The 26,272-nt window shown below is 30.8% G+C and overlaps 1 protein-coding gene across 1 annotated transcript in view; it reads right to left on the reverse strand.

Moving 5' to 3' along the window:
• Positions 1-13,137, reverse strand: part of LOC114338199 (uncharacterized protein KIAA0825 homolog) — a 107,720-nt gene extending 94,583 nt beyond the window's left edge. Inside the window, exons 1-2 of the mRNA XM_050658840.1 lie at positions 13,024-13,137; positions 1,712-1,979 (exon numbers count right to left, since the gene is read on the reverse strand). Of these exons, the coding sequence (XP_050514797.1) occupies positions 1,712-1,979; positions 13,024-13,098 (343 nt within the window). The 5' untranslated portion in view covers positions 13,099-13,137. The remainder of the gene's footprint in view (positions 1-1,711; positions 1,980-13,023) is intronic.
• Positions 13,138-26,272: the final 13,135 nt, after the last annotated feature.

Consider the following 26,272-nt stretch of genomic DNA (forward strand, 5'->3'; position numbering starts at 1 on the left):
GTATGCTTTATGCGAACGCACGCGATGTTTAGAGCACGAACGACAGCGGAGCGAGTGCTATACATCGCATAAGTTCGCAAAAAGTACTTCACGCACAGTTTCATACAATATTTTATATACGTTAAACAAATAAAAAAACTGTAACTTTTCGTCACTGGAATTCATTTCTATTCTACAATTTTTAGAATTTTGACATTTAAAAATTCTAAATTCTTTCAAACCACAAAACTGTCAAAACATTTGTTGTAATTTATTGCTCATTATGTCATCACCAGGACAACGCGAAAGTTAAGGATATTTGAATACATGAAAGTATACCAAAAAACAGTGCGGAAAAGTAAATTCCATTTAAATTACATTGTTACTTCACGCACACTTTAAATCCTTCACGCACTGCTATCTATTCGCGATTGAAACGGAATATAGAGGGCAGGTAGAATGCAGGAAAATGGCCGATATAAATGATATAACAAACATTCAATTGAGGAACAGAACAATACCGATTTGATTTAAAATATTTTAATGTATTCATAATGCTAAAATTTACTAAAAATTTCTGAATAGTGACCAAATTCCATTCAAATCAACAATTTTCTGGTTTGTTTATACCACTTATAGTAGTTAAAATTTATTCCATCAGAGGTCAGATACTTTGTTTTTCATCGCGAATAATGACAGTTTTCACAAACTAATAACTTATACATAATATGACATAGAGTAGATAAAGAATTTTCGGCACAGAAACATCGCTTTCCGACACAGAAACGTCACTTTTCTGCACACTAATGTCATAAATCTTATACTGTGAGAAAATATCAACTTTGTTAACATAAAACTGTGCAGAAAAGTGCACTTTGAATAGTGATTGAAGAAAAAGTAAATTTTCCCGCACGCCGTGCGGGAAAGTAGAATACCTTGTAATATGGCGTTATAATATATTATAAGTCGAACCCGCTTATTGGAATAGCCGCCGTGCCAAGAAAAAGTATTCCTATAACAGGGATATTCTAATAACTGATCGTATAAGCCTAGTAAAAACGTTTTGGGACCTTAAATTTCTATTCCTTAAACCGGGATATTCTTTTAACCGGTATTCTAATAAGCGGGTTCGACTGTACACGCAATAAACTAATATTTAGATAGTTTTTATATTGTAAAAAACAAGAGAATTTAAGCATTTTCCATTAAAATCTTCTTTTTTTATTTAAACAATTAATAAACATAAAAAAAAATTTATTGACTATTCGTGAATTGTTCCCGCGAATACATATGTCTGCAAATTTTCATTCATTTGCATTGGAGAAAAGGCAGTCAACTTAACGTCTAAAAATTTGACGCAAAATATTGAACTAAATAAAAGCGTTTAAAAATAGTATTTTTTAGAAAACTGTTTATCAGTCCCTTTATATCAAATAGTAATATTTCTAATTTGAGTTCGTTACATTTTTTTTATAATATGATCAGTTTCTAAGAAAATCTAGTAACCATTACTTAAAAATAATTGGTCCCATCTAAGCAATTTTGTTGATGAAATTTTTTAGACATCTTAGATTTTTAGATTTACTTACAAATATTTACAAACATTTTACTATAAAGATTTGCGTACAAAGAAAATTTATGACGCACAACTATCATCTTTACTATGATAAAATAATAATTTTAATATTATTCTAATAAATTAATAATTACATATTAAATAATTGAAGTTTACCCAAAAGCTGGTCAGCAGATTTGGCGATGAGAGAAACAAATTTAGAAGGATCCGAATCTTTAACAATCCCTTCACTGTCATCATCTGCTTGTTTATCTGCCTTTTTAATCTTAGGAAGAAATTCTGAAGACTTTTTATAGGCAGCTACAAATTCCTCCTCCCACCAAATAACAAGTTTCATTGACGCAAACGAAGCAGATCGTGGAAAATCTAGTTTTCCGCCAATTACACCAGCACAAATTGTCTCTTGTAATATAGACTGGTTAGTCTGCAAAAAAAGAATGAAAAATATATGTATTATGCCAGACAAAATTTATTTTAAGAACTAATAAATTCTTCTTTATATGCCGTGTCCCAATCAGAGGTTGAATATCAACATCACTATTTTTGCTCAATCTACCACTGCTCTGAAGATTTTATTGAATTGTATTTAAACCAGTCCCTCAAATCTTTAACCATGACACCGCCCTTCATATATTCCTTCTTACTTTTTGCCAATTTCTTGCAATATTTCCGTGTTCGTTTTCTACTATGGCATGGTATTTTAGCATCCTTCTGTAATTTCATATTTCAAATGACTGTAGCTTAGTTATATTTTCTTGCTTCAATGTCCATGTTTAAAGTCTACGTTCCCAGCTATTTTTATTTAAAAAAATATTTCAGTACATCTCCCAAATGTTTTCTTTGTAATCATCATATATTTAGACTTTTTTATATTCATTTTTAGTCCATATTTTTAACAGAAACTACTTGTCTTGTTTAGTAGTATTTGAAGTTGTTCAGCAGAGATTTCCATACTTACGGTGTCATCCGCATATCTTATGTTGTTAATAGTTCTTCCATTAATTATTACTCCTTCACTTTTACATAGTAATGTTTCTTCAAAAATGGATTAACTATATACCTACCATTGAATAGTAGGAGATAGGAGACAGGATACATCCCTGCCTAACTCCTCTCCTGATTTCAATTTCTGAACTCAATTCTTCATCTATTACAATTTGTGCTCTTTGATTCCAGTAAAGGTTTATTATTATTCTTAGCTAGTTACTCTTTAGTTAATCTTTTAATACGTGTTGTATATTTTAGGGTACTTTTAAAGCTGTCGATCAAACTTAATGGAACAATTACGGTATGAATCAGGTACGGATATCTGAATACAACTAAAACCCAAAGGTCAATAAACATCTGAATGTTTCCCACTCAAGCGGTAAGCGGTAAGTAGAATGGTACCATCGACTTTGATGGCTATTAACAGAAACAATTGATTAATTATCGTTTTCTGCCGTTTGCACCCCAGAGGTTTGCAAATATTTACATCTTGTAGAAAAGCGTTCCATTGCTTGTATGTATTTTTGACAGTATATGTCGTAGGAGCACTATTTGTCAGCCTTTGTGTTTTAAATTGGAAACAAAAACGCACTATACAGGGTGTAATAAAAATACAGGGCATAAATTTAATCACATATTCTGGAACCAAAAATAGTTCTATTGAACCTAACTTACCTTAGTACAATTGTGCACATAAAAAAGTTACAGCCCTTTGAAGTTACAAAATGAAAATCGATTTTTTCCAATATATCGAAAACTATTGGAGATTTTTTATTGAAGATGAACATGTGGCATTCTTATGGTAGTATTTTTTTTAAGAAAAAATTATAGTGAAATTTAGACACCCCATAAAAATTTTATGGGGGTTTTGTTCCTTTAAACCCCCCCAAACTTTTGTGTACGTTCCAATTTAAATATTATTGTAGTACCATTAGTTAAACACAATGTCGTAAATTTTTTTTTGCCTCTTAGTACTTTTTCGAAAAGTCAGTTTTTATCGAGATATTTTGCATATTTGTCAAATCCACCACATATTTGTATATGGCTAAGTACGATTATGGAGACTTGATAATAATAGGAAAATTTATTTATGATTTACATTTTTAGGTACATTTTAAACCATATTAAAAAAGAAGCCACATCTCGATAAAAGGTGCATTATCGAAAAAATACAAAGAAGCAAAAAAGTTTTAAAAACACTGTGTTTAACTAATGGTATCGCAGTAATAGTTTAATTGACATACACAGCCATTTGGGGGGTTTAAAGGAACAAAACCCCAATAAAATCTTTATGTAAACATATTAGAAAAGAAGTCGCAACTCGATAAAAACGGTCTTGTCGAAAAAATACTAAGAGACAAAAAAGTTTTAAAAATATTGAATTTAACTAATGGTGTCACAATAATAATTTAATTGGAACGTACACAAAAGTTTGGGGGGTTTAAGGGAACAAAACCCCCATAAAATTTTTATGGGGTGCACAAATTTCACTATAATTTTTCTTTAAGATAATCCTGCCATAAAAATGCCACATATCTATTTTCAATAAAAAATCTCTAATAGTTTTCGATATATTCGAAAAAATCGGTTTTCATTTTGTAATTTCAAAGGGCTGTAACTTTTTTTATGTGCATATTTGTACTACGGGAAGTTAGGTTCATTCGAACTATTTTTGGTACCAGAATAGGTGATTTAATTTATGACCTGTATTTTTGTTACACCCTGTATATTTCGTTCTCATTAATAGAGCTCGGGAAATATACAAAATGCATATAAAGTGCATATTTCCATATTTTGGATAAATTTTATAAGTGCATATGCATTTATTAAAATTGCATATTTTCAGACTTGTTTAACCTCAAACGATACCAACAGAAAAGTTTTAAAGGAAAATGAGAAGTCCCAGATCTAAACAATAAATCTGAAAATTCTCGTGGTACCACTTTCTAGTAATATCCTTTTGCCTTTTATAATTTATAAGGCAAGGAGACGACGAATAAAAGAAGCGAAGGGCTACATGCAGTCACATTTTGTTAGTGAAAGCATTTTGTTATTGGTAAGTGATGCTGCGCCATAATATGACCAAAGGTGGACAACATTTAAAAATATTTTTTTTAAATTTGTTACATGTTTAGCGCACGCTTTACATAGAGTAGCAGAAACTGTAAAGACAGAGTTTCCAAATGATCAATACTCTTGCATCAAATATAACAAAATATTTGTAAAAGCCCTTCTGCGAGTACAAGTGTATAAAGATCGTTTACCTAATGTGCCTTTACCACCTGAACCTGTGATAAAGATGGGGAACATGGTTTAATTCTGTAAATTTTATAACCGATAATTTTGAGGGAAGTAGAGACGTCATTTGTAGTTACGATGTAGATAACTCAGGTGCTATAAAAAATGTGTGGATGTTTTAATAAAAACATTATTAAAAAGTAGTTCAACACATAAATATCCAAACCAATTTTGTAAATATTGCTGAACCAATTACTGAATTAGAAAGCGAAACATTTCATTAGACCAAAGTATTGAAAGTATCAACAATTATTCATTAAATAAAAAAATTAAACACCTTGGGGAAACCAACAAAGTGTATCAAAAATTCTGCACGCTGTTAAAGAAAAATGAGGGATATAAAAAATAAGTCAAATAAATAATATTATTAAGATGTGTAAATTTGAAAATAATATCATTTTAGAGGTACAACCCTGAATTATACAATAATTTATATTTGCTCCTTTAACTTCATGTGAAGTAGAAACAAGTTTTTCTGTGTATAAATAATTATTACCTATTCAGATGTCAAATAGACGGCACAATTTTTCTGTAAAAATTTTAGAAAAACGTTTAATAATTTATAGTTGTGATATGATGATGATAAATATGAAGAATAAATGAATACAATGATGTAGAAATTTCAGCAAATATTTCAGCAAAACGTACGCAACCTTCAACGAATGGCGTGTTCGAAACAATGCGAAATCATCTTCCGAAAATGTTCTGCTGGCCTATTTCGCTGAATTAAGTGCAAAATATAAACCGTCTTCATTATGGTCATTCTATTCAATGATTAAATCTATGTTGAGAATAAACCATGACGTTGATCTGGAAAAATACGGCAAACTAAGAGCGTTTCTAAAGAGAAAATCGGAAGGATTTCAAGCAAAAAAGTCTTCCACTCTAACCCCAGAGCAAATTAGGAAATTTATTGACAAAGCTCCTGATGAAATTTATCTTTTACATAAGGTAAATATACATATTTAATTTGATTTATTCAAAAACTCATATTAGTCCTGTCGCCAGTGGGGGTACAACGGCCTCCTGTATTCAGATGGACTTACCTAAGTTTTTTTATGTATTTTGACCCGTAGAACACGAATTTTTTGGGTAACAGTTGATCCGGATGTCGATAAGATTGTTATAAACAAAGAAGTTGAGGAATTACATAACAGCGATTTCTCGCAAAACAAAACATTTTTTTTGTATTTTTTGGGCCATTCTAACAAAAAAATGTTTCTACAAATTTTTTTCGTAGGATGCATAGTTTTCGAGATAAACGCGGTTGAACTTTTAAAAAATCGAAACTTGCAATTTTTGAACCCAAATAACTTTTGATTAAAAAGTAAAATAGCAATTCTGCTTACCGCATTTGAAAGTTCAAGTCAAATTATATCGGTTTTAATTGTTTGCATTGCTAAAAATTTATAATTTTATTGTTAAACCAAGCTATAAACACCTAGTGTTGAGTGATGTTTTCAATGATTTCTCATTTAAAATCGAACGAGTAGGTAGAGTAGGTAAAAGTGAGTGCGAGGCTATTTCTACGTAGCATGCGTTAAAACGCATGTATTAGGCACGGGAAACACTATGTGTTTATAGCTTTTTTTAACAATAAAAAAAAATAAATTTTTAGCAATGCAAATATTGAAAACCGATATAATTTGACTTAAGCTTTCAAATGCGGTAAGCAGAATTGCTATTTTATTTTTTATTCAAAAGTTATTCAGGTTAAAAAATTGCAATTTTTCGATTTTTTGAAAGTTCAACCGCGTTTATCTCGAAAACTGTGCATCCTACGAAAAAATTAGTAGGAACATTTTTTGGTTAGAATGGCCCAAAAAATACAAAAAAATGTTTTGTTTTGCGAGAAATCGCTGTTATGTAATTCCTCAACTTCTTTGTTTATAACAATCTTATCGACATCCGGATCAACTGTTACCCAAAAAATTCGTGTTCTACGGGCCAAAATACATAAAAAAAACTTGTGTAAGTCCATCTGAATAAAGGAGGCCGTTGTACCCCCCTGGCGACAGGACTATATGCTTATTTGCTTCAGGTAATATTGATCATTGGAATTATGGGTGCATGCCGCTCAATCGAACTTTATCAAATGAATATACAAGACGTGAAGGATCTCCAAACATATTTATTAATAACAATCCCCAAGTCTAAAACCAAAATTGTACGAAAATTTGCCATAAACAGTACGTTTTACAATATTGTGAAGAAATACATCGATCTCCGTCCGTCACATGTGAAAATAAATTCATTCTTTCTAAATTATCAAAAATCTAAATGTACAATACAACGTATAGGAAAGAACAAATTTGCAGATATTGGTAGGCAGATTGCCAAATATTTAAACTTGCCAAATCCTCAAAGTTATACCGGCCACTGTTATCGCAGATCATCTGCCACTCTGTATATTGATGGAGGAGGCGATTTAACTGGATTAAAGCGTCATGGGAGCTGGAAGTCAACACAGGTAGCTGAAGGATACATTGATCAGTCTATGAGAAACAAGACAACTACAGCAGATACTATCGCTAAAGAGATAAACAGTAATGTACCATCTTCTTGTTCTACAGCAAACGAGATCCCAAATATTTGTATTAAAAACTCTACTAAAGTTAATGATGATTCTCAACCAATTCAGTTTATTAATTGTACTATTACTAATTTTAACGTTTTTAACAAATAAAGTTGTTCATTAAAAATCTTAAATTAATTAATTTGTCGTAGATAAAGTAGAGTACACTACTCGCAATAATGGCTCTCATTCCCTCGGAATGTTACTCCCTCGCCGCTAACGCGGCTCGGTTCGTAAATATTCCTCGGGCATAATAGCCATCATTATTGACTCGTGGTATAATCTACTATTATTTAACTTAAATGCCTCGATAGCTACGGCCATTGGCATAAAATATATATAATTAAATACCTTCAAAACAAGGATTACTGCGTTTTTATTTGTATGCATTAAATTTATAAAAGCTTATTTTAGTGCATATTTCAACTATTTTTTGTGCATATTTATGCACAAATTTATGCATATTTCAGGGGTTTTTAAGTGCATATTTCCCGAGCTCTACTCATTAGAACTCATCAAAGACAAACAAACGTCTACGGAATGTTTCCCACTCAAGTGGTAAGCGTACACTGGTGCCATCTACCTCGGTGGCTATAAACCAAAACAGAATTTGATAATTGTGCTGAAAAAACTGATATAAGATTTATAAGAATAACTGCCCATAAAAACCAAATATCTCTGTATTAGGAACTAGTTAGAGAACCTAGATCTCGAAAATGGACAAAACATTTCTGCTTACTTTGATAATACTGGCAGCTATTTACGAGAAACAGACAAACGAATCAAACAAGCAAAAAATTTTTTAGATTTTTCTATGGTATACGGTGGAGAAAAGGTATAAAGAAAGGAAATACATTTTTTCTATGATCGTGGTTAAAAATACTGTTCTTTATGTTGCTGAAACATGGAGAATTAGTGAAAAAGAGACTTGTATCAAAAATTGTCACGAGCGACTTTTGCTAATTTTTCTAGTGTAATTTTTTATAATTTTGCTAGTATCATTTGACATGAAAAAAATATATATATATATATATATACAGGGTGTCCAGAAACTCTACCGACAAACGAAGACAGGAGATTCCTCAGATAATTTTAAGACAATTTAACCCAATTCACCTAGTCCGAAAATGCTTCCTAAGGGAGCTAGAGCTCTTTGAAGATGGCGCCATGTAATTAGTTTTTCTTAACTACCTCCAGAACGCTTCTATTTAGAAAAACGAAAATTTGTGTACATGTTTACTTTTCAATAATGAATCGATTCCATCTATTGCGAATTTCTAGTACCGGTCATAGGCGTCCGTTTTGGGTAGGGCAACGGTTATTTTATCGCATAACTTTTTTGTCTTCAACTTTCAAGCATTTTTGATACTGGATTATTAAATTGCGAGGTATTCTAGTACTAAAAGGTACTCTTACTTCAAGTCAGTAGGACACACCGTTTTCTAGAAAAATCGATTTGAAAGTTTTTAGTTTTGGGAATTTTAAAAAAAAATTGAAAAAAATTAAAAAAAAACGATGTATTTTACCAACTTAAAGCAAGAGTAACTTTTAGTACTCGAATATCTCATTATTGAATAATCTAATGTCAAAAATACTTAAAAATTAAAGACAATAAAATTATGCTATAAAATAACTGTTGACCTACCTAAAACGGACGCCTATGACCGGTAGTAGAAATTCGCCATTAATGAAATCGATTAATCTCTAGAAAATAAATAAATGTACCAGTTTTCATCTTTCTAAATAGTTTTTTTTTAAATTTTTTTTGGCATTCAAAGAACGAAAAATTTTCAAATCGATTTTTCTGGAAAACGGTGTATTCTATCGACTTAAAGTAAGAGCATCTGTTAGTACTAGAATACCTCGCAATTTAATAATCCAGTATCAAAAATGCTTAAAAGTTGAAGACAAAAAAGTTATGCGATAAAATAACCGTTGCCCTACCCAAAACGGACGCCTATGACCGGTACTAGAAATTCGCAATGGATGGAATCGATTCATTACTGAATAGTAAACATGTATACAAATTTTCGTTTTTCTAAATAGAAGCGTTCTGGAGGTACTTAAGAAAAACTAATTACATGATGCCATCTTCAAAGAGCTCTAGCTCCCTTAGGAAGCATTTTCGGACTAGGTGAATTGGGTTAAATTGTCTTAAAATTATCTGACGAATCTCCTGTCTTCGTTTGTCGGTAGAGTTTCTGGACAACCTGTATATAAAGATATTTTGAAAGAATTTGTGGATAAGATAATAATCTTATCCAAATTATTTTTCATTTGAAATGCATTTCAGAATTTATAATTTTATACCACTGCGATTTTGGGTGCTCTGTATATTTCACAACTTTTATATTTGTTAGATATTTACCCATTAAATTTTTAAATCAAAGTTCTTGTTAGAACTTACGTCGTCATATTCTATGTCTCTTTGAATCAGAATGTTTATTTTATCCATTAAATTGCAATCTTCCATTATCTCCATGTTTGAAGTTTTAAAGCAGCCAGCTACTGTATCATTAAACTTTCAATATGTGTTGTATATTTTAGGGGATTTTTACAGCTAATCTCCTTCTCACAGGCATCTTTCAGTGCGTCACAATTTTTCGATTTCTTTCTAACGCATGTTAGTTGCAAGTGACAGAAAAAAAGGAACGTCCGTGATTAAAATCATTTATAACATTTATTCTAGTTGTTGATAGATGGCGCTATAATCGAACAAAATATGATTTATTTAATATAAAATAATATTATTATCTACACGACTATAATATGTAGAATTTATAAGACTATACATTATACAAATCAAAGAACATACCTTTTATAAATGAAATAAACACAATTGATTTGTTTTTATACCAAAATACGATTACGATTCTGTCAACTGTCAGATTTAACTAAAATGTCATGCTATGATTCTCTACATTCTTAAAATCATATATTACGTCATTAATGACACAATGAAAGACTGAGAAGAATGAATTATAGTCGTATAGGTATGTAATTGGTAAATAATGGGTAAATACCTAAATCATTCCTTTTCCGATTATAGCGCCATCTATCAACAACTGGAATAAATTTTATAAATGTGTATGTATCACGGACGTACCATTTTTTCTGTCACTTGTGTCGCACTGAAAAATGCCTCTGAAAAGAACCATATCAATCAAACTTAATGGAACAACTACGGTACGAATCAAGTACGGATGTCTGAATAAATTAAAACCCAAAGACCAACAAACATCTCCTAAATGTTTCAGACTCAAGTGGTAAGCGTACAATGGTGTCACTTACTTCGGTGGCTATAAACGAAAACAATTTATTAAATATGTTCAGAAAACTGATAAAGGAATAAATAATGTCCATCCAACAAAAACCAAGAATATTTGTATTAGGAAGTAGTCAGAGAACCTCGACCTCGAAAACTGACAAAACATATCTGCTTCCTGCTGTTACCTTTGACAATACTGGCACCTATTCACAAGAACTAGACAAACGAATCACACAAGCAAAACAATCTTGGGATGTCTATTGTATATGTATCTCTGTGGAGTAAAGATATATAGAAAGGAAGAAAATTTATTCTATATGAGATCATGATTAAAAATACTTTCCTTTATGTTGCTGAAGCATGGAGAATTAGGAACCTGTATCACAAATTGTCACGAATAAAGTTTTTTGCTAATTTTTTAAATCTAATTCAAGTTTATCAAGTTCGTTTTTACATCTAACTTAATTTTGCTAGTATTATTTGACAAGAAAAAAAAAAGATAGAAATAAAAATATTTTGGAAGCATTTGTGGATAAGATACTTAATATAAAACTGCAGTATTGATAGTATGAGATCCGAATATAAGTCGACTTGCACCCATCTGTTTTCCGGATAAAACATTTTTATTAAATTTCATACATAGACAAATACGACTTGCATGGGTTGCCTAGCAAAATCGTGTCAGAAATCCTTAAGAGGGGGCGTAGGGGTCGAAGTCAACATTTCAAGCACATTTTTGCACTAGATTCAGTACTATTCAAAAAATATTCAAAAAATATTCAAAAAAATATTCAAGGAAAAATATTGAAAAATAAACTAACGGTGGCAAATTTTTAAAGACACTTTAAGGGGGGTATAGTTAATTCTGTGTTTTTTTACATAATTTTAAAACGTTTTTCCTTGAAAGTTGAAATCTCAAAGAAAAACACTTGAAGATTATTCAATTAAATTTTTATTGAAAAATATCAAAAACTGAAGCAGTGGCGTCATTTTTAAGTAGACGATCCAAAAAGAAGATGATTTGTGGTGTACATTATATCTTCGGACAGAATCATTTAAAACATATAAACCAAAAAGATTATTTTAGTTTAAGAGTTTCTTTCTTGTTTACACTGCTTGCCCGGTAGCCATGAGGGTAATATCTCATAGATCTATTTTATAAGTGTTAAACTTTTAGTTTCAATAAAATTTGATTGGTAAACAAATGTGTGAAACTTGCTAAACAAACATCTTTTTAATCAAGGGGGGGTTTGGTTTGAAAATTTTGAATTTTTTTTATTTTTTATAAATGAAAGTACATAACTTCTAGAATACTCTCTGAAAATTTCAAATTTATTGGAGCAAAATTACCGAAATACAACATGTTGAATATCCCTACCTTCGACACGTTTTGCCCAGCGCGCTTGAGCGTAATGAGAAATGTTCAATAGCATTTCTTATTTTTTTATAAATAACTCCGCGGTTCAAAAACATATTCTGGTGTGCATCACTTTGCAATTTGACACACAAAAATGAAATTAAAGATAAAAGTTGACAAAACTTTAAACGCGTTTTTCTCAAAACTGCTTTTTTCAAAGACGGTGCCATTGCAACTCAAAAACTATTAAACCGATCCGCATAAAATTTTGCATTATATTCTTTAGAAATTTAGGAAGGTAACGCTGTTGAGATATTTTTTGTTTTATGCTCATTTTTTATTTAACAATAATAAATATATTGATTTTCATCCTTTTTGTGCAAAAAATTTCGTTGTTTTGATTTCTGAGTGACACGAAAAAGTAAAAAAACGTTATAACTAAATAAACTCGACAGAGTTATCTCGATAAACTCGTAAGATGATAAAATCTTTTTGATCTTTTTATTTCACATCATCTACTGATGAGTTCTGATGTCCACCGCAAAATCCATTTTTTAGGTGTCTTTAAAAATTTGTCACCGTTGGCTTATTTTACAATATTTTTCCTTAATTTTTTTGTATATTTTTTACAATTATACTGAATAGGCTTATTTAATTTAAAAATAAAATAATTCTATCATTTTCAAAAAAATTCATAAAAATGTGCTTGAAATATTGATTTCAAACCCTATAGCTATAGCACGATTTTGATAGGCGACCCATGCAAGTAATATTTGTCTAACATGAAATTTGATAAAAACAATGTTTCATCCGGAAAGCAGAGAGGTGCAGGTCGACCTATATTCGGATCTTAGACTATGATATCAAATGCTTTTCAGAACTTATAGTTTAATATCACAGCGATTTTTGATGCTCTGTATATTTCATAACTTTTACATTTCTTATTTATTTATTAAATTTTTAAATCAAAGTTGTTGACTTACATCGTAATATTCCATGTCCCTTTGAATCAGAATGTTCACTTTATCCATTAAATTGCCATCTTCCATTACCTCCATGTTTGAAGTTTTAAAGCAGCCAGCTACTGTTTCATTAAACTTTCAATATGTGTTGTTGTATATTTTAGGGGACTTTTAGTCTTTATATAAACATTACTTCGATTGGGTTAAAGCTATCGATCAAACTTAATGGAACAACTACGCCGTTGTGTGTTACAGCGCTGTACATCAGGGCATTGCTCGAATTATTTTAAATTTTAACGCTGAAAAATAATTGTATACCTATGTATTTAGAGAGAAAATTGAATTTTTTTATTAACCGCATCAACCACTAAGGGTTATTAGCGGAAGGAAAAAATATAATTAATTACAATATAACAAGGAAATTACAAAGTAAATTAGTAGGCTATTGATTATGTACTTTAGAAAGGAACTACAGCGTTAACGGGGTTTTATTGTTTCATATGATCAATGCACCTTTAAATATGAAAAAACCGCGGAATGCTACCATTTAAAGGGGTGCATTTTTGAGAAAGCACTTTTAGTAAAAACAGGCCTACAGAAAAATTTTTGCAGATTAAATTTACTATCAAAATATAACCTTATAAAGTCAAAAATATTTTTTTTACAAAAATATATTCAAAAAAGAAAGGAAAAAAAAACACGAAAGAAAGCAATTGTGTTCTTTTCCCATAACTTTTTTCCACGGGGATATAGGTAGGTATTGCTTTACAGAAAAAAACTACTATCCTTCATCTTTAAAATTGCGGTTCGCCAAAGTCTCTAGGATTTATAGTTTCCGAAATATGATTTTTCAAAATTTTTTCGCCGCTCACAGCATTTTTGGGCCATTTTCCCCATTATCTGGCAAACATTGTTCTGTAACTTTTTTATACGCATTTCTAGGTATATGCAATGGTACAGTTAGTAGGAACAGAAGTCAATTACCATTAAAATGGTCTATTGTATAAGGTTGTACGACTATTTTAAAGCAAGTTATGGTTTTTCAGACTTTTATACTTCTAACGATTTTTGATTATTTTTTAAATTTCTCATTATAACTTTTTTTCTTGTACATTTAGGTATATACATTGTAAAATAAAAAAGAAGTCTTATTTTCTTTACTTTAAAATGGTGTACATATTGTAAAAAATTTTAGGACTATTTTTAAACAAGGTATCTCTAAGATATCCAAGATAAAATGGTATTTTCTTTGATTTATATAGTCTTATAAATTGTACAGATTAAATTTTTTTTATATAGAATAACATAATATTATTTAATGTTATATTATTAGCGCCATCTATTGACAACTAGATTAAATGTTATAAATGTCACCGACGAAATGTAATCAGCGACGTGCTTTTTTTTCTGTCACATACAATTTAATGCGTTAGAGAGAAATCGAAAAACTGTGACGCACTGAAAAATGCTCATGAAAAGAACCATATCCCTATTTTGAGAAAAATTTTGAAATTTGTTTTTAATTAGGAGAATATAATTGCATATTAGAATATAATTTTTGTTGCCTTAACACTTTTCGATATTGTGAAAAATAAAGGTACTTTACTCAGCGAAATTCATATTTTTTAACATACCTCCTATACTATTAATAAAATTTAGTATCTGATAATTGCATCTAATGTTTTAGGCTATGCAGAGCATGGCCTAATATCTGATAAGTTTTCCATATGGTTCCAACTTAGTGGGACATATTGCATGTGTATATGTCACACTTTGTTTAAAAATAGTCCTAGAATTTCTTGCAATACACCATTTTAAAATAAAGAAAATAAGATGTCTTTTGTATTTAGCAATGTATATACCTAAATGTAGAACAAAAAAGTTATAATGGGAAATTTAAAAATAATCGTAAAACATATCAAAAATCGTTAAAAGTATAAGGTTTTGAAAAACCATATCTTGCTTAGAAATAGTCAAACAACCTTCTGTAATACACCATCTTAAAGACAATTAACTGCTCCTCCTACTAAATGTATCATTGCATATACCTATAAATCCGTAGAAGAAAGTTACAGAACAATGTTTGCGAAATAATAGGGATAATGACGCAAAAATGCTGTAAGTGGCGAACTTTGAAAAATCATATTTCGGAAATTATAAATCCTAAAAACTTCTACCAAAAGTCACTTTAAAGAGAAAGGATATAGGCTATTAATTATGTACTATAGAAAGGAACTACAACGTTAACGGGGTTTTTTTTTATTTCATATGGTCAATGAATCTCTATATATGAAAAAACCGCGGAGTGCTACCATTTAAAGGGGTACGTTTTTGAGAAATGGGTGAATTAGTCCCTGGGCACAGGTTACATTAGGGTGAGTTCTATGCACTTTTGGTACAAACTCGTCTACATAAAAATTGTTCCTGGTTAAATTTTCTATCTAAATATAACGTTTTAAAGTCAAAGATACTTTTTTTTACAAAAATATATTCAAAAGAAGAAGCACAAAGAAACCCAAAAGAAATAAATTTTGTTTTTTGTCCCATAACTTTTGTCCACGGTGATATAGGTATAGATATTGCTTCACAGAAAAAAACTTACATATTTTCTCTTTAAAATGATGTTTAGTAGAGGTCATTTGGATTTACAGTTTTCAAAATATGATTTTTCAAAGTTCGCCACTCACAGCAATTTTGGGCAATTTTCCTTGTTATTTCGCAAATATTGTTGTGTAACTTTTTTCAACTGTTGTGCAACTTTAGGCATATGCAATGGTACAGGTAAGAGGAATACAAATCAAAAACCTTCAAAATGTTCTACTGTATAATATTGTACGACTTCTTTTAAGGAGGTTATCTTTTTCAAGGTTTTACACTTTTAACGAGTTTTTATATTTTTTGCGATTATTTTTTAATTTCCCATTATAACTTTTTTTTCTACACTTAGGTATATATTATATAATAAAAAAAGCTTATTCTGTTTACTTTAAAATGGTGTATTATAAAAAATTCTAGGATTATTCTTGAATAAGATATGCTTTTTCAAAATGTAATAAGTACTTGCAACGATTTTTGATTTTAGGATTATTTTTTAAATTTCTCATTATAACTTTTTTATGTGATTGTGTGTTATGCTTGAATCTTATTTTTTATAGGTAATACTTTGGATCCACTTGATTCGGCCGCTCAAACTTCAAAATATGGATTAATTGTGGGAAGTCTAAGATGGCTGAGGTGTCAGAGGAAGATATTGAAGCTAATGCTAAAGAAGAGATGGACTTTGATTTTGAATTTTTTTTAAATGTTAACGTTTAAATAATGCTAACTAAAGTGATGTTTTCTAAGACTAACTTTTTGTAATTTTTGTAAAAAAAATAATTTTAAATAATAGTGAGTGGCGCATTTTGAAAAATCATATTTCGAAAACTGTAAATCCTAATTGCCTCTACTAAACAACATTTTAAAGAAGAAATATGTAGATTTTCTTCTGTAAAGCAATGTCTATACCTATATCCTCGTGGACAAAAGTTATGGGACAAAAAACAAAATTTCTTTCTTTTGGATTTCTTTGTGCTTTTTCTATTGAATATATTTTTGTGAAAAAAGTATCATTGACTTTAAAAAGTGATATTTGGATAGGAAATTTAACCAAGAACAATTTTTGTGTAGATATGTTTGTACCAAAAGTGCATAGAACTCACCCTAATATAACCTGTGCCCAGGGACTAATTTACCCATTTCTCAAAAACGCACCCCTTTAAATGGTAGCACTCCGCGGTTTTTTCATATATAGATGTCCATTGACCATATGAAATAATAAAACCCCGTTAACGTTGTAGTTCTTTTAGCTATTTTATTTTGAATATAATCAATAGCCTAATAGTAGTTTAATGTGAATTGATATTTGATTGATATTTGATTTGATATTTGATTCGCTAATCTGAGACACAACTGTCTACACTACAATCACAATAAAGATGCATTAGAAATAAACCATCACGAGGAGCACTCCCAAATCATGATTTGGGACATCTCGAACATTCAACGTGTCTTGGTTTGTTTATTTCTATATAGTGCATTTTTATTGTAATTGTAGTGTAGACAGTTGTGTCTCGGATTATCGAATCGACTATACCTATATTCCCGTGGAAAAAAAGTTATGGGGCAAAAAAAATTGCTTTCTTTCGTGTTTTTTTTTTGTTTTTTTTTAAATATATTTTTGCAAAAAAATATTTTTAACTTTAAAAGGTGTTACTTCGGTAGAAAGTGTAACCTGGAAAAAATTATACATCGATGTATTGTATCATAATATGATCATAATATGATACAATATATCGATGTATAATTTTTTTTGCCATCCCTGTTGGAACGTGATTTGGGAATTCCCCGCATGTAAAAGTCCTTACATGTTCGCTAAATTACTTTCGACTCGGCTAAATTGGTTTAGACTAGGCCGTACTAGTTTATCCTAAAGTGTGAGTCTTTATTATACAGGGTGAGTCATGAGGAACTGTACATATTCACAAATGACCATTAAAAAGTGTCTGCTCCCATTGTTTAATAATATAGAGGGCGAGTTTCGCATTTTGACAGAAATTTGTATTCGTCATAATTTTTGAACGGTCAGATCGATGTGTCTCTTATTTTGGTCAATCGTTACACTATTTCTACCTAATCAACTGATTTATTCAAACTAGAAAAAAATCAGGTCCGGCTTTAAAAAATTAGTTCGTTTGGGTCTTAGAAAAAATTTTACCCTGTATAAGCTTTTTGAAAACTCTAATATGAATTTTACAAATTAGACAAATAGGCAACTAAAATAACATATTTACTTTTTTCCGCACACGATTGCATAATTCTTTATAAAAAAATCAAATTTGATTATGAATTAAAAGTTTGGTAAAGTGAACCATAGATTTAAAAAATTAACTTTTATTAACAAAATTAATTTTTTTTGAACAAATATTTAATTTATGTTACCACCAATCAACTGATTTATTCAAACAAGAAAAAAATCAGGCCCGGATTTAAAAAATAAATTCGTTTTGGTCTTAGAAAAAATTTCACCCTGTATACGCTTTTTGAAAACTCTAATATCATTTTTACAAATTTAACAAATAGGTAATTAAAACTGCATATTTATTTTTTTCCCCACACGATTACTTAATTTTTTTATATAAAAAAATCAAATTTAACTATGAATAATTAAAAGTTTGGTAAAGTGAACCATAGATTAAAAAAAATAACTTTTATTACAAAAATGAATTTTTTTTGAACAAATATTTAATTTATGTTATCAGCCAAGCAACTGATTTATTCAAACTAGAAAAAAATCAGGCCCGGATTTAAAAAATTAGTTTGTTTGGGTCTTAGAAAAAATTTCACCTTGTATACGTTTTTTGAAAACTCTAATATGAATTTTACAAATAAGACAAATAGGCAATTAAAATGGCATATTTATTTTTTCCCCACACGATTACTTATTTTTTTTATTAAAAAATCAAATTTGACTATGCATAAAAAGTTTGGCAAAGTTTTTGCAGAGATTTAAAAAAATTAACTTTTTTTACAAAAATTAATTTACAAAAACAACGTTTTTCTTAAAATTAAAAGTTTTACCATTCTTTTTTTCTATAACACGTCTAGATCTAAAACTTCCCATAACACTTCTTTTGGACTCTATAGTTAACATAGACGTGATCAAATTGATAAATTTTTCCACCTAATTTTTGCGATTTACAAGTTTGCAACTTTTACAAGAAGAAGACTGAAAGTCTACAATAATTTTCATAGTCTTCACAATGGTAAGAGGTATGTGCTGTAAAAATTTCAGAAAAAAAATATTAAAATGGAACAGAGTTGTAGCGAGTTAAACCGTGAGTTCATTTTTTTTTTCATTTTTAGGTTAAAATTCCGATTTTGACAAATTTGATTTTTTAATAAAAAATTAAGTAACCTTGTGGGGAAAAAAATAAATATGCCATTTTAATTGCCTATTTGTCTAATTTGTAAAATTCATTTTAGAGTTTTTAAAAAGCGTATACAGGGTAAAATTTTTTCTAAGACCAAAAGGAACTAATTTTTTAAATCCGGACCTGATTTTTCTCTAGTTTAAACAAATCAGTTGATTGGATGGTAACATAAATTACTTATTTGTGCAAAAAAAATTAATTTTTGTAATAAAAGTTATTTTTTTTAAATCTATGGTTCACTTTACCAAACTTTTAATTCATAGTGAAATTTGATTTTTTTATAAAAAATTAAGTAATCGTGTGCGGAAAAAACTAAATATGCCATTTTAATTGCCTATTTGTCTAATTTGTAAAATTCATATTAGAGTTTTCAAAAAGCTTATACAGGGTGAAATTTTTTCTAAGACCCAAACGAACTAATTTTTTTAAAGCCGGACCTGATTTTTTTCTAGTTTGAATAAATTACTTGATTAGGTGGTAATAGTGTAACGATTGGCTAAAATAAGAGACACATCGATCTGACCGTTCAAAAATTATGACGAATACAAATTTCTGTCAAAATGCGAAACTCGCCCTGTATATTATTAAACAATGGGAGCAGACACTTTTTAATGGTCATTTATTATTCCCCATAGGAGCCTCTATACGAGGTAGGAGTATGTACAGTTCCTCATGACTCACCCTGTATATCAGATGATACATCGAATGAAGATATTGATACATGCTATAAATCAATATATTCTTATATAATTAAATAATATTAAAAATAATAAATAAAAGGATGAGGTTTTCCCCAAAAATTAAAAGAAAAGATACACTTACGAATAAAATCGAGTAAGAATTAATATTGTTTTCACCAATTCTGAAAAAATGTGAAAACGTTGAATTATTATCCACGTCCGTCTGTCCGTCCGTCCGTCCGTCTGTCTGTCTGTCCGTGAACTCAATTCCTCCGTCATTATACCAGGTAGAATGACCAATGAGGTGTCGAATGAAAGCTTATAATCCAAGGATGGTACTAAATGTGATAGTCTAAGAGCTAGTGAACCCTTCGACTAACGGTCGTCCTGTAAGGCTAGAAGTTTTTCTAGTGATAATTCATAGCACACCAAGGCTAAAAACCATGACCTGGCAGGCATCAGCGGTGCACGTGTATCTACCAGGTGAATCGAAAAGTGCAAATTTAGGGGGTAAAATAAACTTTCTCCTGTAAGGTTTAAATTTAAGTATGTGTTTAAGTAAGTCATTCAGAAGAAATGTGTACAATGACAGGTGATTCTGAAGAGCATAATACCTTGCCAGGCGAGGGAAAAGATTAGGGGTTTTTCCTAAAATTACTCTTTTTGCATCGAACAAATTTTTTTAGGTTTTTTGAATCATTCCAAACAGAAAAGGTCTTTAGTGATTTTTCTCTTAATAGTTTTTGTTATATAAGCGATTGAAAATTTTGAAAATTGCGAAATCGGCGATTTTTAACCCTAAATCGGACATTTATCTAAAAATTTCAAAGTTGCCAAGGTAGGTAGATATTCTTTAAAGATTGATTGATGAAATCCCAAAGAGTTTTTTGCAATACAATATCGGAAACGCCTTTGTTTTTTAATTGCTAATCAAGCGGGCGCGACACTGTAGTATAAGTGAGGACGTTTGAATTGGCATAAATTCATTATCTCGAGAATGGGCAAATTTCAAGAGACATTCTCAGATAGGTCGATTTTTATTTTCAAATTAGGACTTTTTGGCGTATATATAATACTAGTGACGTCATCCATCTGAGCGTGATGACGTAATCGATGATTTTTTTAAACGAGAGTAGGGGTTGTGTAATAGCTCATTTGAAAGGTTATTTAATTCTCTATTCACTAATACAAACATTAACGTAATTATTTTTATAGGGTGTACGAAAATTTTTTTTATTAAAATTAACTTTGATTAAATTTGACAAATAGAAGAAACATTTTTTTGTACACCCTGTATAAATAATTATGTTAATGTTTATACTACTAAATAGAGAATTTAATAACCTTTCAAATGAGCTATCACACAACCCCTACTTTTATTTAAAAAAATCACCGATTACGTCATCACGCCCAGATGGATAACGTCACTAGTATGATATTTATGCCAAAAAGTCCTAATTCAAAAATAAAAATCGACCTGTCTGAGGATTTCTCTTGAAATTTGCCCATCCTTGAGATAATGAATTTATGCCAACTCAAACGTCCTCACTTATACTACAGTGTCGCGCCCGCTTAATTAGCAATTAAAAAAACAAAGGGGTTTTCGATATTTGATTGCAGAAAACTCTTCGGGGTTTCATCAATCAATGTTTAAAGAATATCTACGTACCTTGGCAACATTGAAATTTTTAGATAAATGTCCGATTTAGGGTTAAAAATGGCCGATTTCGCAATTTTCAAAATTTTCAATCGCTTATATAAGAACAACTATTAACTTAAGAGAAAAATCACTAAAGACCTTTTCTGTTTGGAATGATTCAAAAAACCTAAAAAAAATTTTTCGATGCAAAAAGAATAATTTTAGGAAAAACCCCTAATTTTTCCCCTCGCCTGGCAAGGTCTTATGCTCTTCAGAATCGCCTGTCATTGTACACATTTCTTCTAAATGACTTACTCAAACACATACTTAAATTTAAAACTTACAGGAGAAAGTTTATTTTACCCCCTAAGGACATCGCACACATATTATGGAAAATATAATGTCACTCAAATTTAATAAAATTTGTACCAATAGATTCGTTTTAAATTAACGATCAAATCTTATCATTGCGCCAACTCTCTATTTTCAAAAATAAGAGCAGAAATTGATATAAATAAATCTGAAATCAAATGGGTAGGTACATAAGTTAGAGAGAGAAAAAATATTTTAAAATACCCAGATTTTCGGTACTCCATAAATCAGCGGATTAGTTTCACTAATCCGCTTAGGCCCAGCGGGATTGAAGCTGTTATGAATAGCACTCAGAGCAATAATGATTGTAAACTAACATTTTATGGACTCCAAAAATGTGATTTCGATAAACTTTAATTGCAATTTGCGCCGTAATTAATCATAATTAAGAGTTAGCGCAATGATAAGAATTGATCGTTATATTAAAACGAATCTAATCGTATAAATTTTATTGAATTTGAGTGACATTATATTTTCCATAAGATGTGTGCGATGTCCTTTGCACTTTTCGATTCACTTGGTAGATACACGTGCACCGCTGATGCCTGCCAGGTCATGGTTTTTAGCCTTGGTGTGCTATGAATTATCACTAGAAAAATTTCTAGCCTTACAGGACGACCGTTAGTCGGAGGGTTCACTAGCTCTTAGACTATGAGAAATTTGACCTACGATGTCTATCCGTCCGACCGCGAATATAAATCAATATTATTGTGTGTTTGTTACGAATAATTAAAATTTTAATAAAAATGATTATTTTTCCAAGAACAAAGTATTTTATTCAATTTATTATTTATATTAAGCCGTACTAGTTCGCTGAATTACTTTCTTCTTCTTGGCTTTTTCCCATTATGGGTTTGCCGTTTTCGTCTACCATAGCATTCTATTCTCCCAGTCGCCATCTCTGAGATCTCTATCTATCATAGCATTTCTTATGTGAGTTTTCCATCCCACAGCAGGTCTTCCTCTCCGTCACAGCAGTAGCATCCCTGTTTACTATCACAACTTTTTTGTAATTGGGCATTCTACTTCTATTATGTTTCATATTTCCTCTGCAGGCCCGGCCCCAGGGGTGGGCGAACTGGGCGGCCGCCCAGGGCGGCGAATTTAGGGGCGGCAATTTTAAGAGGACAGCCAATTTTTGAAATTGAAGAAATAATAAATTATGTTTTTAATATTATAAAAAATCAATATTATGAACAAGAGCATCAAAAATGCAACTGTAAAAACGAGAATTATTAAGTGAAGCAGTAACAATTGGAAGGTTTATTCGACGGGAAATCAACAACACTGCCTTCTTCATCGCATAATAATAATGGGACCAGAACTAAATTAAATTCACTGAATTCACTTAAAATTAAATTTACTGAAAATGGATATAATAATTTGAAAAATCTGACTGGAGCTTATTGCTAAGCTGACATAAGTTATTTTGCAAAAACTGAATGAACTGAAACTGACTATTTCACTCAGCTTAAAATTTTCACATAATCTGACCAATCACAAACCAAAGACAGCTTGTGTTATCGCGAAAACACCAACTGTCTTTCAATTCTGATTGGTCTATCAGCTTCGTGTTTTCAACGACGTAACCATGGATACCAATCGCAAAGCAAAGTTTGACGTTTGCCAAAAAAATTATTGTAGCTGTATACGTCAAAATGAGTCGTTTCGGTGGTACATCAAACGAAGTTATAAACCAAAACATGAAGAAAATATACCGAGTAACACAAGAAAATCTAAATCTTATATATGGAGACAATTTATGATGTTCTGTGTGGATCGTAACTACAAATTAGATGCAGAAAATAACAACGAAAGACTAGCATTCATTCTAAAAGACTGGGCCTTCAACTATTTATTGTTATAGGTAAAAAATAATTATAACAAATTATTTATAGTTATAATAAAATTTCATGATTATGACTAATTGTGAATTATTCAAAAAATGGGTAGATTTGGGTTACCTAGATCAAATGTATTATTATTAAATTCCTTCCTCTCATTCTACTGAATTTTTGACCTATCACTTTGTTCGTGAAATAGTCTAATAAAATACCACTCGTGATTTAATTTATCTTATAAGTCTGTCTTTTATTTCTAAACTCAACTGAGTTGCTTAAAGAAAACACCACTAGTCCTACGGACTCGCGGTGTTTTCAAGCAACTCAGTTTCGTTTAGAAGTAAATCGACAGACTTATCGCGAAAATTGAATCACTAGTGGTATTACTATTGAGAATACCTTTGGACGATATGAGAGGACAAGGGTATGATAATGGGGCAAACATGAAAGGGAAGAACTTTTTGACCCATGTTCTAGCCATTCACTCAACTAAGTCGCGAACGATGCTGGTGTCTCACAGTTTGCAGTTTCTTTCTTTTCCTTAGTCACAAAAATTTACAACTTTTTTTCACCATCTATTCATTGTTGGGCTATACTAAAAAATCATCTTTCTAGCATAACATTGAAACCTTTGTCCGAAACTATGTAGATGAGAACTAGATGAGAATTGATTCAATTACTCCGATCAGATACCAAATTTAAGAAATCTACCTTGAAGAAATCTATGCTCTTGTAGAAATCACTGTCAATAAAACCAACGATAAAATGGTTGCTCATGAGGCAAGCTGTTTGGAAAATCAAATACATGATTTTACTTTTCATTGCTCTGTGGTAATAGGTATGGCATGACATTTTACTTCACATCAACGTAGTCAGCAAATCACTGCAGAGTATTGATATTAATTTGAGTGTATCGAGCTGTCAGTTTATTAGAAAAAACAGAAATCCATTTTAAGTTTCTCAGAAGTGATTTAAAATTCTAGGACTATTTGACAGACGCAAAAGAGTTCCATCAAAGTTAAAAATTGAAAACCCGAAAATCAGAGGCACACTAACATCAAGAAAGAGTAATGTGAAAAGACAATTCGGCTATGAAGCTGATAATAAAAGAATGGACCATGATCCAGAGACACGATATATATGTTGACTTCTATTTGTGATAGATTTCAGCAAATTAAGAGCCATGGAGAAATTTTTGAGTTTTTGTACGACATAAACCAAATTAAGCATATGACTGCTAGTGATTTATCAGATAAATGTTTTAAGTGATGCTTTAACTTTTGATGAGTCAAAAGATCTAAATTATGCTGATCTAAAAGATGCACTCAAAGTATTTTCCATGATTGTGAAGCCCAAGAGTACACCTCTATAGACACTGAAAATGATTAGAGAGTATGATTTTTATTTCGCACCCAACGTTAGTGTTGCTTTGAAGAGTTTTGTAACCCTACCAGTGACAGTGGCCTCTAGAGAGGGAAGCTTTTCAAAGCTAAAATTAATAAAAAATTACTTAAGATCAACTATGTCCCCAGGAACGTTTGAGTTCACTAGCGGCAATCTCTATTGAACACGAAATAGCGGAGTCCCTGGATCTTTGAGAATTATTAAAGACTTAAAAGACCTTCTCGTGCCAAGATAAAAAGAGTAGTACTTACTTAGAAAAGTAAGTGTGTAATTATGGATATGCATAGTGAGTTTTTGGATATTAAAGCATGTTTTAATATAATAATAGTAATGTAGTAAAATTTCATGAAAATATTGCAAATATATGTATTTTTAAGCGTGGATCGTTCAAATACAGTGGAAAATGGCGTATTAAATAATTTAGCACAAAGCACACATCAATAAAAATACAATCGTGATTTAAGTTGGCGGTCGCTGAAGGAAAGTGGTGAGTCAGGGGTCTACCAAAGCGGAGGGGGGGACGCGGTCGTCTATCTTGCCCAGGGCGGCAAAATCCCTAGGGCCGGGCCTGTTCCTCTGTTCTTATTCTATCGTACCTAGTAATTTGTAGACACCTTCTCATAAACTACAATTCAACTATTCGTATTTTATATCGTATTATTGTTGTCACTGGCCATTCTTCCGCTCTTGTAGGGTAATATTCAGCACTATGCCCTGAAAAATCTTTTTTGTTTCCTTTAGTTAGAGTGTTCTTCCATATCACTCCATGGGGTGCTTTTGTGGCTTGTTTTCCCCGTACTATTTTCATTTCTATATCTTTCATACAAGTGCCATCTCGGTTTATCATAATTTACCCTAAATACTTAAAAGACTTACAACTCTTAATAGTGTCGTCTAAATCAGCAACCACTGCCATCAGTTACTTTCGACTAGATTAAATTGGTTTAGACTAGGCCAAACTAGTCTATCCTGATATAAAAGCTTACACTTCAGGATAAACTAGTTTGGCCTGAATTGTGCGTCTTTATATCAGGATAAACTGGTTTGGCCTAGGCCGGCCTGAAGTGTGTGCATTTATATCAGGATCATCTAGTTTGGCCTAGGAAACTAGTTTGGCCTACGCGCGATAGGACAAACTAGTTTGGCCAAGGCTAAACTAGTTTGTCCTGAAATCGGGTTTGGCCGGTAACATATACACAGAATTGCCCCGGTCGTAATACACTTTGTTTCGTAATGCCTGCATTTACTTGATATATTCAACGATTAATCTAACATAACATCAAATTTAATAACTTTGAGTAAACGATAGGATTTCTATTTATTTCTTCCTTTATTATAGTTATTATAAAATCACATCCACAT

The sequence above is a fragment of the Diabrotica virgifera genome, chromosome 8 (genome assembly GCF_917563875.1).
Source record: "Diabrotica virgifera virgifera chromosome 8, PGI_DIABVI_V3a".
Taxonomy (NCBI): Eukaryota; Metazoa; Arthropoda; class Insecta; order Coleoptera; family Chrysomelidae; genus Diabrotica; species Diabrotica virgifera.